Source organism: Lethenteron reissneri, chromosome 27 (genome assembly GCF_015708825.2).
Source record: "Lethenteron reissneri isolate LAM-NWPU_2019-01 chromosome 27, ASM1570882v1, whole genome shotgun sequence".
Classification (NCBI taxonomy): Eukaryota; Metazoa; Chordata; class Hyperoartia; order Petromyzontiformes; family Petromyzontidae; genus Lethenteron; species Lethenteron reissneri.
Genome location: NC_083805.1, coordinates 15,164,986 through 15,181,941, shown reverse-complemented (window position 1 = coordinate 15,181,941; position 16,956 = coordinate 15,164,986). Strand labels below are relative to the sequence as shown.

General features: G+C 48.0%; 1 protein-coding gene across 8 annotated transcripts in view; it reads right to left on the bottom strand.

Moving 5' to 3' along the window:
- Positions 1–16,956, bottom strand: part of LOC133348637 (protein PRRC2C-like) — a 97,438-nt gene that overhangs the window by 25,563 nt on the left and 54,919 nt on the right. For all 8 annotated transcript variants that reach the window (XM_061561562.1, XM_061561563.1, XM_061561565.1 and 5 more), the window contains exons 19-23: positions 13,712–15,270; positions 12,191–12,569; positions 10,837–11,236; positions 1,822–1,942; positions 677–946 (exon numbers count right to left, since the gene is read on the bottom strand). In XM_061561562.1, the coding sequence (XP_061417546.1) occupies positions 677–946; positions 1,822–1,942; positions 10,837–11,236; positions 12,191–12,569; positions 13,712–15,270 (2,729 nt within the window). The remainder of the gene's footprint in view (positions 1–676; positions 947–1,821; positions 1,943–10,836; positions 11,237–12,190; positions 12,570–13,711; positions 15,271–16,956) is intronic.

Genomic DNA, 16,956 nt, shown 5'->3' with positions numbered 1-16,956 from the left:
TGCAGGTCGTGGTGAGAATGCAACTGGTACTATTTGGACACATGTGCAGGATGGACAACAGAGGAAAAGTTGTACTGTGTTCTGAATGGAAGGAACTGGAAAGCGAGGAAGATGCAACAGATAATGGTTTGACAACGACATAAGAGATTGGTGCCAAAAAGATATGCACTACTTGAGCATATAAGCACAAGACAAAGCAAAGTAAAAACAAATGACGAAATTACCATGAATCGTGACGATGAGGATGATGAATCGTGTCGGCTCAGCGGTGGGGGGGCAGTGATGTCGCCATGACAACTCGCATGGAAGTACACGGGGGAGTGGGTGTGTGCCCGGGGGAGCAGTAGTGTAGCGGTTAGCGTGCTGCACTACAAACCTGGCGACCCGGGCTTGATTCCCGCTCACGGCAAACACCAGGGACGATTATCTGAACCGGTCCTGGGCCTCCCCTAGGTCGACTCAGCCTCAAATTAGTACCTGGTGCGGTGTGTAAACATTGCCACTAGGGAGACAAAGGCGGTCGGACGTGGTGCTGGCCACCCACCCCTTCGTGTGCAGTGCCGGCCTTCATAGGTGCTCGTTAACAGCACTTGCCCCTACAGTCTGTTAAGGCTATACGGGGATCTTTGTCTTTTATCTTTGTCTTGGTGTGTAGCGTTGTCAGCTGGCCACGTACCCCTTCTTGGCTCGGTGTGCCACCGCGCTCACCCGGTCCCCCCTCCCGCCCCCCGCCAGCCGTCGGTTTGGCCTCTCCCGCTCTCCTCCCCGAGGGCCACCCCCCAGTGCCCGGCGAGATGAACCCTGGGCAGGGCCGCCGGGAGGGGGAGCGGCCCCGCGACCGCCACCGCCGCCCCCACCTGCTCCTCCCCCGCCGCCACCGCCACCGGTTACTCCTCCACTGCCTCCGCCACCACCACTGCCATCACCACTCGAGGAGTCTGGACCCCTATGGGAGTGGGCGGTTGGAGAGCGGGTGAAGGGAAAAGCAGAGAACAGCAGTAAGAGTGAAACAATTGTGCAAGACCTAGTGGACGCTGCCATGGAGACTGTGTCCTGCCAAAGCAATGTGGAATTTCCATCCCTTACGTATGGCTCCAAAAGGAGATGATCAATGCTCCATGGTTATTTGAGGCCATTTGGTACATCTTTGTTGAAGTGACAAAAGGTATTTAATGGGGGAGTTCCAGCAATACAATCACCCGAGCTGAAATGGCAAGGTCTACACTTGAAGATGATTCTAGATTTGAAGTTTTCGTGACTGCAAGGATCCATACTCTTGGTTCTTTCGGTAAAGTCACGTAGGTAAAATAATAATAAATAAATCACGTTTCGATTACAACACAATCGAAACGTCGTGATTTAATTGATAATTTTTTATCTTTTATTTTCTTTACCTTCGTGACTTTACCGAAAGAACCAAGCGTACTTGAAGATGAGTGTAACCCCCAGGTGTCTGAAATCCGCTTTAAAAAGGGCGCCCCCCATTGGCAAGATGTTATCTGCCTCACGTAGGATATAGGTCGTGGGTTTAATCCAAACCCTGTCGCCACCTACATTTTTTTCCGGTTTTTCCCTCCACATTTAGAAACACGCGTTTAAGAGTATTTGCCTGCGAAAAATTTCCAATGGTAAACCACTTTGCTGAGCTATCATTTGTGGCCAGGTCGCTTCTGAAAAAGAGCTATAGCTCAGTGGGCCACACCTCGTGAAATAAAATGTAAATAAACCCTAGATACCCAAGTGATACCATCTCAGATCTCAGTGCTGACGCATATACCGCGAGCCCACCGATCCAACCGAACACGTGGCACTCCATTGTACCTGGGGTGCATGTCTCGAGTGCGGATCTTGCGCTCTCTCTCTGTGAAGTCGCTGCTCTCTGAAGCCGTCTCCCACTCCTCGTTCGCAAGGTCGGACGGTTCGGGGGAGCGGGCTCCCCCACCTGGATGCACACACGCAGACACGGGAGGAAACAGAGGCACACACATGTACCCAGACGCATACAAACGTAGACATAGGTCTTCTGTGCAGGCGTGAAGACTGCAGGGGAAAAAGTGCTTTTAGTGTGTGCCTGTTAAGGCCGACATGACACAGGAGGAAGTGTGGTCAACACCACGCCGCATTGGCCTCGTCTCCCCACCGCTTGTGTTCGCTGACAGTAAGAGATATCATGCAGGTTTTCTGGGTTATATCGCATAAGTATAGAATGTTTCGGTAAACCGACCACCATCCGACACAGCCAATTAGTAAGGTTTGTCACGTAAATAGAACATGCCAATTCGTTATTGGTACAGCACACCGGTGTGTTGGAGAGCAAATCCATAACATTTACAATCTGAGTACCGGGTACTCGTTTAAAAGCAGTCAACCTAAGAGAGGCCCAATAATGGTTTAGATTTCACGTGCCACTGAAGCTGACAATGAGCAGAATCCAAACAAGTGTTCAGGATGTCAGTGCGCTGTGCTTAACACTTGCACCAACAACCGCCATTCGCCACTAAGTGGCGGTGACGTCACCACGCCGTTTGTTCCAGGCTGTGTGCACGTAAAGGCTACGTGAAGTGTCGAACGCTTGCTGGCAGGTCACGGGACAGACTCAGGTGCCATAGGTCACCTGACTGAGATGACTGGCTGATGCACCACCTGTGCCCCCTTGCTGTGTTTTAGCCGCCCGGCGCTCTGCTCCACCACGCTCCACACACGCAAACGTGCATTTTCTGCGCCTTCAATGACTATGAACACCATGTGGCGTGCACTTTGATAGTAATGCACAGGAGGAATTATTGGGAAACTGTGGTGGAAATTCAACTCTTGACTTTCAAAATTATCATTGTAGTGAGCACATTCCACAATGGGATAAGCAGTGATGCATCATTACCGTGATACCATCACAAACCACAAACAAATGCAATTATGGCACACAGAAGCCAACTGATTTTTTAAATTGCCTTCAATAGAATTACAATTTAGATTTTATAAACTCTGAATGCTATTGTGCCCCAGTACACGTTTCAGCAAGAAACTAGTGATGAGTTTGAACACAGGCTGAATAGGGTCCATGTTGGCTGGGTAGCGATGTGGCTTAGAGTGTTCGACTCACAAATCGGAAGATCAAGTTACAATCTCAGTCAGGGGTCATGTCAGCCCTTCATCCCTCTGGGGCTGTGGTAAGTTCGTAGTGGGTGTAATATTAAGAGTGGTTTCCACCAATGAAATCTGGGTTTTTTTCCCTACATTTTGTTTCACGACTGCCAGCATTGATTAGGATCGCCAAATGTGCCATGTAGATAAGGAATCAAACACGTTCCCAGAATCGAAGGAAAAACTAAAATAAAATAACTTCACCGTAACATCTTCAAGTCAGAAAACAGAGGCTCCCACAAGACCATGTGGGAGGGCGTGGCAGTTTGGCGCCAGCTATCATTGTGCGGTCGTGACACTACAGTTCTCTGCAGTAAGCACAATGTCCTTAAAAACAGCGGCGCTTCTGAGTCTCTAAATCAAATTAACGCTAACCGATTGCGAGTTCTGCGATTCAAAGGTGAACGGGACCCACCCTGCAACTTGCAGACGTCTCTGAAAGGGAAAGGGTTAAGTGTATTCTGAACAATACCGTATAATGAAATACGATTTTATAACCACAAAAGCTGTTCAAGTGAGTTTAGAGAAAAGTAGGACAGAAGTAGAACTATAAAATGAAAATATGACGAGATTGGTGGCCGATGGATACTACAAAGAGCATTGAGCCAATTGTCCAAACAACTCTGTGTCATATCTGCACACTTCGAATGTATCCAAAGCACCAAAATGTACATTCACGATCCAAAACTATCACAGAGTGCTCCTAAGAACTGCAGGAAAATGGATGAAGTAAATATTTTTTTCGTGTGTGGTTTCATTCTTCTCCTTCGGTCGTCCACGTTCCCCAAAGTCACCACCAAACACAAGGTCACGCGACTTCCACAACCTGGCATCTTCTGGGTCTCTTCCAAAGCTGCACATGTACCTCCGGGACTGACGTCTTAAACGAGGGTTTCCAAAAGTGTTTACAATGCAACGCCGTTTTCTTCGCTGCCGAGCCAGTGAGCTTGCTCCTGTGTGGGGTGTTGAAATGCCTTCCAAATGTTTCGGCGCTAGAGAAAGCCATTATTATCACCATTAATTAAATTAACCATATTTATGTGTGTGGCGTTTCACTTACTGTTGTCGGAACACACGTCCTTGTTTCTTTAGGTCCTGTTGAGTTATCTTAAATTCAATGGCACATTCATTCTGTGGCCGTCTGCAATGCTCTTCCTTCCGATATTACGAAGACACTGGAGCGCTGTGCAGTTTTAAATCATCTAGATTGAAAACTCATTTCTTTAGAACTGCTTTTTCTATTTAGCTGGTCCTTCTCCTGCACCTCCGATTAGCACGGTTGGCTACGTACGGTGCAAAGTTCAACATAAGCTACATATTCATAAAATGTTTGTTACCGCTCCCAACATACGTTATCGGTGTGTTCTTTCTTAGCCTTTTACCAATTAAATTCACAATATATAATTGTCCAATAAGTTCATGCACTGCCAGTTCTTGTCCTTAGATCTTCGAAACCACCGGCATCCTCAGCTGTAATGCTCCCAATGCATTTTACCTCCTGGCCTCATTGTCACGTGCTGCATCGTTAGTCTGACGACAATATTGACGAACCTCTTAATTTTAAATATATATCACTTTGGTTTTCTCGATGTTGATCTTCAACCCTTGTTCTGTTGTAGCTCTGTTCAGAATGTTCAGCATTTCATGCAGCTCTTTTGTGCTAAAATAGCTAAAGGTCAGTGGTCTGCAAATCTATTAGCTTCAGCACGGCTGCATAGCCAGAATCCTCTATCCTCAACTTTATGCCATTCAGGCTTCAATCCACCTAATAGTTCCCATTTCACTCCCATTAGGGTTACATTTCTGAATGTAACTTTGTCAGACCAATAGAATTAAATCGGTCTTATTAGGAAATGCACTCTTCTCTCTCTCCGCATACACAGGACTGTATGTGAGGTTGTCATTCATCGTCCTTGGGCTCCACTGGGTGTGAGTTGCCCACTCCTCCCCGGTGATGGTGTGGTCTCACCAGCCTCCCTGGGTGGACAGAGGAGCAACAAGACCCCCCCCCCCGCCAACCACAGCTGACCATCCACGTTCACCACTCGTGAGTGTGCCACAAGCCTGAGGTTAAGGAGGTAGTCCGGGGCTCCAAGCCATCTGTACCCTAAAGTAGTGCAGCTACAATTCTGCAGCTTGTGACTGGCCCTAGCAGTGACAGGATCAACTCGTGTACGTGCACCGCATAATGAGTTCCCTTCCACCTTTCTTAATCTTTCAAATTTATTTTTTCTAAAAAGCATTTTATGAGCATATTCAAAGTCTCTGTAGATCAACACAGCTCAGAGATTTGAGTCTAATCTCAAGTGAAAAACCAACACACGCTGGTTTAGTTAGGAATGGGCAGGCAGGGTAGATATGTTGGCAAAAGACTACGGTTACGTACAATCAGAGGTAGGTTCCAATGGAGTTGTGAAATCAGAAAATACAATGCTACATAAGGGATAAAGAGCCCTTCACTGTTTTACAATAACGTTCCCCGTATAGCCTTTCAGACTTTGGGGCAAGTGCTGGTAATGCATACTTAGGGCACAGTACACAAGGGGGGTGGAGGCCAGCACCACGCCCAGCAGTCGTTTCCCCAGTGCTGACGTTTAAACAGCACACCATGTACTCATTTAAGGACGAGTCGACCTAGGGGAGGCCCAGGACCAATTCAAATATTGACCACTGTTATTGGTCATAAGTGGGAATGGAACTCGGGGTTGCCGGGTCTGTAGCGCAGCACAATAGCCACTACACTACCGCTCCCCCAAATGAGTCGTAAAATCAAAGCCGACTCAATCTTAAAACACTATTTCACTTGAATATTTTTTTATATTTTACTTTGTTTCCCTTGTTCTTTTTCTGGAAGAACTGTTGAGGTGGTGGTGGTGGGGCTCAAAGTGTGCAATTCACAATCAGATGGTTGCGAGCTCAAATCCCCTCTGATGGTTTTACTTTTCCCCTTCACTCTGTGCTCGTGAATCCTTTCCAATCTGTAAAAACGTAAACTGCTTTTCAGACAGACTAATGGGAAAATTCCACTTCTGGCCCAGTGCCAACAATAGAGGTGACAGCACTGTCAAACGCTTATTTAGATTGAATACGCATTTCGTAGATTAAGAACTCATTTCCTTATAACTGCTTTTTGTGTTTAGTTTGTTGTCCTTCCTCCCCGCACCTCCGATTCGCACGGCTGGCTACGTATGGTGCAAAACAAGTTCAACATACAACTTACATTTATGAAACATGGACACCAAGTTTTTTTTTATTGAAACCATATATATGTGGATTTTGTTATAACCGACATTACCTTGTCGTCAAGGAACCAAGGCAATAGATAAGATTTTGTACCTTGGTAAAAACGTGTTTCTCTGGTCCATGCCACTACTCAATCTCAACTATCAATTCCCATTAGGGCCACGGAACGTGATGCAGAGTTGTTGGGGTGGGCACTGTCTCTCACTGCTGCTACCTTCGTAATCAGAATCATTACTTACACTGGAGGAATCCGATGAGGTATGAGGCTTTTTTGTCAACTTACTTCCCCCACCCACTATCTATGAGCCTCGTTGTTTCGTCTGCATCTTGGAGAGCTGCAGAGAGTTTTAGGCACACCTAGAATATTTAACTATATTTAGAGCATTATTCAAACTTGTGAACGCAGAGCCTCAGGTCGTGATGCTATTTATGGAAAAAGCGCTGAAAGAATATACCAAACTGCTTTGACAAGCATTTCCTCAATAGACCTCTGACCACAGGAGTGTTTCCCCCATGCGGTGTAAAATAGGCTTAATGTGTTACAGTTTATGCATTTGAAATCTCTATTATACTGATGTTAATTATCACTACATGTGCTCATTCATGCCGTGCAGGACATTATTATTCTGCTGCTCTGTATAATTCAATATAATTATCAATGTACCTCCCCACCGCAAAGTTAATCCAAAATAAAAAAAAAACAATCATGATGGGCTTGTTAAGTCATGAGTGACCGGGGCTCAGACCATCAACTTGCTAACACTTGAGAGCCCGGTTTAATCACAGGTTCTTGCCCAGATTCAAACCCAGGACTCCCAAAGGTGTTGGTTTAGTGCTCAGACAAGGGCATCAAGATTCACCCAAGTCACGCGGCGACCTCTTTGAATTAGGGATTTTATTCCAGCATCACACGCATGCACTTTTTTTGTCACAAACATAAAATATTTCCTGACCACAATCTGTAAACACATTCCTCAGCATAAAAAAAAAAATCACTACTGGGATGATGTTTTTTTCTGTATCTTCAAATCCTTTCACTTAAAAGTTACTAAAAAGACAGAGTTAACAATGTAGCACATGTTTATTTTGTAAAACGGGTGTCATGTACAGTTATGTACAACAGCAAGGTCAGACATAACCTACAAAGCAGACCCGAATGGGCGCAATGTTGAAACGCCAAATCCTCAGTCAGCTGCCAGAGCCTCCGCAAGTTTAACTTTTTTTTTACAAAACTCCTTTAAAATGTTTTAAAAGGACTAAAAAACTAAGCAGGTGTCATGCTGCTTCAAAGAAAAGCTACTTTTGTCAGTCAATTGCTTGTTTTGTAGAACGATGAAATGCATAACGGAAAGTCGCCAATTATTTCATTGCCTCTTGCTTTTGTTATATTAAGTGGCGAGTTGGCCGGTGAGCATTCTTTATCCGGATTGGTGGAGCATGCAGGGTACACAGAGGAGGAGTCTTTTTGAGGCTTATACACAAGAGCAATTATTCTTGGTCTTCTTTTTCATAAGGCTGATTGATGTAAAGCAACAAGTGGAATTTTACAGAGGCGGTTGAGAGCCAGATGATTGTGTCAGGAGTAGCAGAGTGGTATCGCTGCGATGATGCCACCTTCGCACGAGTGAATCTGGCATGGAGTCGTTTTACGTTCCAGTCTGTTCTGGGTGTATGCTTGGTGTATGGCAGCGGCGAATCTCACCTACTTAAACGACGAACGTGCCACCACTTCCCTATTTTAAGCGACGACGACGACAACAGCATGGCAATAGGTCTAAATTGCAGCCAGCAGTAACATGCGCATGAAGCACACGGTAAGGATTAAAATTCCTCACAGCTGAATGCGTGTTGCTCATTGATATTAACTGAATCGTGAAATGCTTTTATGGGGAATGGATACCCAAAAACGGTGCGTTGAGATCTCAGTGAACAGAAATTTAGAGCGTGTGGATTTCCACTGAATGAGGAAGCTGTAAGGAATTTGATCAATACCATTCATACATTTACAGGCGTGTCTTGCTTAATGAGCGTTTTTTACGAGAATTTCAGCAATTTGAATTTGACCCAATTTGTTAGAAAAACGAGCCAATGTTTGCATGTTAGCGTAACAAGCAGAGACCGATTTATCAAATGCGTCCAGTGGTGGCAGGGAGGGAAACCACGGCCCGCAGCTATTTGCTTAGCAGCCGTGCTGGGTGAACCATGTAATTTAGGTGGGTGCAGGAGAGGGGTAGGGTGGCAGGTGTGGGCCTCGTGATGGCACTGTACCATATGGGTGGGTGGCGGGATGGGTGGCTGTGGGGAGCGATGGCGAAACGGTAAGCGCACAGCGCTACGAACCCATCGGCCCGAGTTCGATTCTCACTTATGGCCAATACCAGTAACGATTATCTGAACCGGTCCTGGGCCTCCCCTAGGACGACTCGGACTCAAATGAGTACCTGGTGGAGTGTGTAAACATCGCCAAGAATGAGAAAAAAGCCAGCCAGGTGTGGTGCTGGCCACCCACCCCCCTGTCAGCCCTGCAGTGCCGGCCTTCAAAAGGTGCTCACTAACAGCACTTGACCCACCAGTCTGTTAAGGCTATACAGGGGATCTTTGTCTTGGGGGGAGGTATGTGTGCATGCATGAGAGACAGAGAGCGTGAGAGGGCTGTGTGACTGAGTGGAGAGAGTGTGCGCAAGAGTGTTGATTTCAAATGTGGCTGGAACGAGGTGATATCATATGCTATATACGGGGGATCTTGCATTGTGGTTCCTCACGTGTGGCAAGTGTTAAATTTGATATTCATTACTTTATTTTAAAACTTTACAGTAATTTGTATTTCTCATGTGAGAAAAAGTTGTTCAAGAGAGGAAGATTTTGGGGGCTGTTATGTAACTCTTGCTTTTAATATGGGAGTAGTCGATGAGCAAAACGACGACCGTTCACTTTAACCGAGCAATTTCCGCGGAACGTATATCTCGCTCGTTAAGCGAGACAAGCCTGTAGTACTACTGGCTCCCAATTTAGTGAAACGAGTAATGGGATGTTTCAGTTTTCCAGCATGCCATTTTAAGCTTGTTATTACACGTGATATAAAACACAGGAAAGCGAGCGGTACGTGTGTTGTAGTCCTCACAAATTAAAACAGGGCAGTAAAACTAAATTAAAACAGCACAGTGTTATCTTAACAATTATCTTTTTGTAACAAATAACACTAATAATTTATTTCCTTACCCTACAAACACCTTATTAAGACACGAAACTTATGAAGTTCCTACTTGGGATGTTTGGTTAATTCCTTTGAACGTATTTTCCCCCCCTTTTGGGAATACACCTGAGTAACAGAAGAACAAAAAACAACCCATAACATGCACTCAAAAATACGTCCATACTGGTCGCCAACCTCCTCGGCTGTACTGCCTATCACAGGCACTTTTGCTGCCCCCGAAGGTGGCGTTTCATGCACTTCATCTCAGCATGATCCCCCACCAGCCCTGTCTCTAAAGTCACTGGAAAAGACACAAGCCACCGCGCCATTTTAACAGCGTTCAGTCAATATTATCTTCACTTCACAGTTTTTTTTGGATCAGAAGGAAATAACCTTGGGTCGGGTTTTAATCCCAATGGCTGCCCATCATTTAAACAACAAAGTCACTTGCCCTCACTTTGCTGTCCCATAAGCACTGCAGAACAGAGTTAATAAACCCCATCTCAGCCTCCACATCTGAATGCAAAATTCCATTTGCTTCATGGACTCAAAATATTTCACTGAACTGCCCAGCAATTTCCATTGATAATTTCCCAAACCGCACAGTGTAGAGTAAAGCAGACATTAATATCATATCTACAAAGTAAGCCACAAAGTGCTTGAATCCCCATGCTTAAACCAGCAGTGGACAACGTTCTTAACTGTGGCATCCACATTCGTAGAATGAAAACTGACTCAATGACAACCGCTGTAGACTTCATTAAAATAATCAGTGCAGCCTCACAAGGTGTCCATTTTACTGACTGCAGAGGAAGGAAGCAGGAGGCAACAGAGGGAGTGAAGAGAGGAATGGAGAGTGGGAAATAAAATTGAAGAGAGGACATTTAAAAGGATGAGGGAGAGAAAGCGATGCAGATGGGGGAAAAATAAAAAATCAATCAATAAGAGTGAAGGGGAGGAGGAGAGCTGATGGAGCCAGTGGATCCAGGCTGAGATTTTCTCACCATCTCATGACGAAGATTCCTGAAGCTCTACAAAGAGCTGTATATCTCAGCCATACATCAGTAAATAACCCACACACTGATTGTAAATAACAATACACTAAAGACATTTTGAGGCAGGGAATTCTTGTCCACTTACTCCCAGCTGGCCCTCTCAATCCAAGCGCCGTACGCTTCACTGATGCCTCAGCCTAAATGCAACGAGCCGCCCCCCAACCACCCACCCCAACCCTCAATGGCACGGTCGCGCGCTGTTACCTGGAGGGCCCGCTGCATCATCTCCGACTGTCGCCCCCCCGGCAACCGCCCCTCCTCCACCGATGGCCGCCCCCTCGGGCGACACAGCGGTCCCAGACGTGGCATTGCCAGCCGGCCCGCGGGAGGAGGGATCCACGCGGCCGCTGGTTGCCGCCATCGCCGCCGACCCGGGAGAGTGGCGTCGACGCGTGAACCGCGGCGGTCGATCCTGCCACCGCTGCCACGACGCCGCGTGGCCATGCGGGTGGCCCAGGGCCTGGTGGCGCCTGGGTGGGCCCTCGGTGCCACCACGCCGTGATGGGGGACCACCGGTGCCGCCGCCACCCCCACCACCGCCGCCGCCGCCGCCACCTCCTCCTCCTCCTCCTCGAGTGAAACGCCGTTCTGGCTTTGGCTGCCACTGAGCGAAAATAGACATGAAACATTATTTGGGTCTTTCGGTAAAGTCACGTAGATAGGTTCAAAAAAAATAACAAAAAACTACGACATTTCAATCGCAACACAAGCGTTCGTTGTTATTTTCTTTGAACCTATCTACGTGACTTTACCGAAAGACCCAAAGAACATGAATTCCTGCAGTCACGAAAGCTTTAAGTCAAGACATGAAACAGTTTAGAGAAATTGCCGTTCATAACGGTTATGGACTTAATTTAAAGACAGAAAAATCATAAAATTGTGATTTTTTTTTAGTCACACTTTCAAACTCATGATGGGGACAGCTAGTGTTAACAGAGCAAATGCATTAAAGGTTTCAACCTTAATTTGAAAGTGCTCAAAATGGCTGATCTAATTGGAGACTGGCACCCAACATAATAATAAGTTATGGTTAACGGTTAATTTTACATAGCATCGCTCATATAAATTGCATCTCATAATGCTGAGAAAACCCAGACACGCTGGAAGGCAGCCAGGCTGTGAGAGCTGGTGCCAACAATTGCCCAAGCAATATAGTCCTCTGGATATTAAATGTTTTTAGACAGTTAAACAGTGCTCATGCAGGTGGGAGGAAACAGGAGCACCTGGAGAAAACCAGTACGATTGAGCGGGCAACATTATTCCATACAGAAATGACAAATGGAGATAGTCCGAATTTTGCTGTATCCCCTCCATCTGGCGAGCCAGGGAATGGCTCCGTCTCGACGCCCTCAGAGTAGCGTGACATTTGTGCAATGCACTAACACCTGCCCCCACGGTGCTGGCATGCACGCGCACGTGACCCACCAACACCACAGTGACGTGACAATTCCAAATCACTACGAGAGCAAAGACACAAGACTTGTTTATAACCCTCTAATACGTTCATACCGTTGCAAACTTGCCGGCATGAACGCCCGTGAGCCGTGCCAAACGTTACCTGCGACTTGTCTGCGGGTTTGTCAGCGCCTCCAGGCTCAGCAGGGCCACCCCCCTCGCCCACCTCCCCGGCCCTCGAACCCCCGTGCGACCGGGGGGCCGCGCCGTTCCGCCCGCGCCCCAGGTACGCAGCGCCTCGTCCGCGGCGAGACGGTTGCCCGCGCGCCGAGAACACGGCGCCTCCCCTCTCCGCGCGTTCTCCCCCTGCCGCGCTGCCCCTCTCCCCCGGGCCGGAGCCGCCCGCTCCCCCGGAGCCAGCGAAGTTGTCGCGTCGGCGGTCGGGCGCTGGAGGCCGGTCATCTCGCTCGTAGTCATGCTGCTTGTCAGTGTCACCCCGTCTGATGTCGGTGTTTTCCGACCGGTGATCTCTGTGGCCAGACCTTAAATGGGGCCATTTAAATAGACAACACGCGCAACAATTATCCTCTGTTTAGTGTTGCAGGACACAGGAGTACGTTCCAAAGCACTCTAAATTTAAAACTCATTCCTTTAGAACTACTTTGTGCAGTTAGTTTGTTGTCCTTCTCCCCACACCTCTGAGTAGCATGGTTGGCTAAGTACGGTGCGAAAGAAGTTCAACATAATACATACATAGCGACGATGGTGGGTTTTCACACCAATCAAAGGGCTGCCCAGTAAAAATTTGCATGATAATGTAAGATCGTCGAGCGACCTCCACGGCGGGCGCCCTGAGGTGGCTATGTTAATTTGAGAGATTAGCATGTTAATGGAAGATCGCAAAGCAAAAACCACGAGGTCGGCGAGCGAGGTGGCTGTGTTAGGGCGAGAAATTTTACCTATTAATGTGAGAAAAACCCACCACCGCCGCGGTCGCTGCCCACCACTTACATTAACATTGGCTGGTTACATTGGGCTACGCCCATTTCAAACCTTTATAAACAGTTTACCTTTAGAAGCTAACCCCCTCTTCCTGATGACGAACGCTTGTGTTGCGATCGAAACGTCGTAGTTGTTATTTTCTTTGAACCTATATACGTGACTTTACGGAAAGACCCAAAGAATATTAATTCCTGCAGTCAAGAAAGCTTTAAGTCAGGATAGTCTAATTTGCAAGAGTGGCATTGGACTGCCAGTAGCAGGCAATGATTGCGATGAAGAATAAGGATTGAGCAATTTGCTTCGGATAATTGATACTGATCCGACACATGACTTGCAATCGAATCTAGGGACTACGGCACAATGTGTTAGCCAATGAACCACTGCTCCACTCTCAAAACACAGAACTAGCCTGAAAAATCTTCTTGGTTCTTTCGGTAAAGTCACGTAGAAGGGAAGTAATAAAATAATAAAAATAAAACACAAAATAATTCTCATGTTTTATTTTTATTATTTTATTACTTTCCTTCTACGTGACTTTACCGAAAGAACCAAGAAGATGAATCCCTGCAGTCACGAAAGCTTTAAATCGAAATTTAGCCTGAAGAATGTTACGAACTGTGATGCGAGCATCTAGCAACCAGCAAGAGACGTGGCTATATATTAACCATAAGCTCCAACCCACCTGGCTCCTGGGGCTGCACGGTGGCCCCTGGATTCACCCACCCTCCCCGAGCCCACGTCCCTGCGAGGATGAGGCCTCCCGTCAGGCCGATTAGCCCCACCACCGCCACCTCCACTGCTACCACCGGCACCACCACTGGGCGCAGCAGGCGCAGTAGCGGGCACGGGGGCCGGGCCCTCGCTGGCATCCGTGCTCGCGCGGTCGTTGTCCTCGTCGTCCTCGTTGTTGTTGTCGCTCTCGGGTTCGCTCTCCGAGCCACGCTGCCGTCTCCGTCGGATCGTCTGGTCCTCGTACTCGGAGCCCTCACTCCGTGCCGGTGAGCTCGCCTGCTGTGCTGCCCGAGCCTTGGGCTGCTGGTACTGCTGCTGTTGCTGCTGCACTTGATGCTGATTCGGGAATTTCGCCTGAAACTCACGTTGCCGACCACGGCCGCCTCTGTACGCAGGCGTTGGTCGAACCCCACGAGCGCTGGCACCACCACCACCACCACGACCTCGGCCAGAGTATTCCCGGCCAGAGACTGTGCTAGGCACGGCATTCCCGTCCGCGCTGCCACTGCTAGATGTGCCCCCGCCAGTTGTGCCAATAGGCGCCATGAACGCTCGGGGTCCGGACCCCCGGCCCCGCGGCCATGTCCCATCCCGTCGTCGTTGGTTTTGCGGAAAGCCATGGCTGTCGTTATTGGGGAAGACATCCCTCTGCCGGCTTGAGTCCTTGGACTGCTGGCTGCCACGTGGACCGGGTGCCGGGGGTGCAATCGGCTCCTGCCCCTTGACCGAACCCTGAGATCCGTCACCCTTGGCCTTGTCGCTTGTTCCGGCGTCGGCGGCCTTGGCGTCGTCCCTCTCGCCCCGGCTGCGCGAGCCACCTTTGCTCTGGGATGCTTGCCTAGTGTTTTGCGTTGGTTCCTGCTGCTGATGCGAGGACTGTTGCTGCTGCTGCCGGCTGCCACCTGCTGCCCTACCGTCATCAGTTTCGTCGCTCTTTTCCCCGACCTTCATGTCACGCAAAACCGGCTTCCTCCCACCGGTGCTGGCCTGGGAGCCTGCACTGCTGCGCCGTCCGCTGCCTGGCTTTGGCCCCCACCGCGTTTCTGTGCGTGCCTCGCGGCGACCAGAGAACGACATGGGTGGTGCGGTGTTCCGCTGCTGTTGCTGCTGCTGCTGCTGCTGCGGAGGCACACTGCCACCTTGAGACGACGAGGCTGAAACCACCGACGATGAAGACGAATGGGGTCTTTCCCGGGCTGGGGCTGCCACCTCGCCACTGCTGGTGTAAGGGGCGGCGGCGGGGAGAGGGGCGCCGCTGGGCGTTGTCACCGGCTGTTGGGAGCCTGGCGCCGAGGATACCGGGTGCGGCTTGGACGTCCCCTGGTAAGGAACGGGCGGAGCAGACGTGGGCAAGAACACGGGACTGGTGGCAGGTGACGGGGCTGGGTGGCGTGCAGTCACACCGCTCGCTGGGGATGGAAGAGCGCTCACTGGCTGTGCCTGGCCATTTTCAAGTGACGTCGAACGTTGGGCTGGCGCGGGCACCTGGAATTCCTTCGGTCGTCGCTCCTGAAAGATGAGAGAACAACAACACCGTTGGTCAGGATAGGCACTTGACCATACAATGCTTATACTCAACCATAATCACCACACCTCTCACTCTCACCCATTAATACCGAAAAAACCCCACCTTTCGTCTCATTCTCTCTCGTATGCTCAATTACGATGCAGTAACTTGCTCGTATAATTACAGTGCACTCAACGCATCCTGATACACAACACCCGCTACTGCCACTGACAGAAAATCTAAATTCACTTGCAATGTACAATAGCTGGAAGGGGAAATGCACTGGTCAAAAATCAAATCCCATGTGAGAATTTAGCTCAGCCCTTCATATTTTTTAGGGTCAATGCAAAAAGAGAGTTTGAACAGTAAAAATTTTTTTTTATGGCGACAATCCCCGTCAAGGGAACGTGCAATTTACACCAATTGCAGATTCTCTTGGAAGAGCCGGTTCGCTCAAGGAGGGCGGATCCCTTTCTGCTTGTTTCGGCATGGGAATATACAGTCTGTTCTCCTAATAATGCGTATTTTCACAAAGTGAATTGGATATAACAGTGATAAAAACACATTAGGTAACAGATTTTTCTATAAACGCGGATGCGAGATTGGATATAACGCAATAGAGTCAACAGAACTACGCTGCGCGAGTAGGAATAAGCGGTCGTACGGCTGTCTCGGCATAGCATGACACGAGACGGGATGATGCCGGATTCTTCTAGATGCTACTCACGCGCCTTGGTCTTTATTCAGCCAGCATATGCATTTCACGTGTTATCACAGACTGTGCTTTAGCCTATATTATAAACTAATTTTCATGCGATTTGTCCATAACAATGTTCTTCGGGAAAACAACTGCTGCGTTATAGGGAGAACAGATCGTACTTGGCTTTTTAGTGCCATCTATTCAATATCTTTACTCAGGAGGGTTCTGCCCAATGTGTGAGGACAATCTTTTTGAAAAAATAAATTGCCCTAACACCTGGAAACCGAACCCCCTCCCACGCTATCAGAAATGTACTTGTCAAAACGCTATTTGCTGCAACGCCCATAAAAAGGCACACCATCGCATACCATCCTGCTATGAGGGTACATCATGCACGTCAAGTTTCAGATTCCAATAAACACCACCAAAATATCTGGATTCAAGGCAAAAGCAATACAATTAAAATTTAATAAAAGGTTCCAAGCTTTCTTTTACAGACCGCCCCCTTTCTCTCTCCCTGTGTGCCATGTCCTTTGTTGGTGAACATGGCCTTCCATTTAGCTGTCCATGCTGATCAAGAACTGTGCATTGGATACACTCGTTTGCATCCATTTATTCAAATAGCATATGTTCTATAATGGACCATTTCAATATAACTCTACTGCATTTTTTTTCAGTGGCTCAAGGCGGGGTCAGATTACACTCAATGCGCACACGCATTTTCCCGCAGCAGTGCCAGCCTGCACACAGAATGCCAATGAGCTCAGCTAGGGTGTGATCAGCCCACTCTTAATTTAATGCACTAATAGCAAAAATGCCACCTGCTACATACAGCAATGTCCAATGTAAATGTCGGTCTCTAGTGGAAGGTAATACATGAAAACAATGGGTACATTTTTCCCCAGCAAGCTTAATCCTTTTCCCAATTACAAAGACATGTGCAGACTTAACTATGAAACCATTAATTCAATTTACAACAATGGCATGT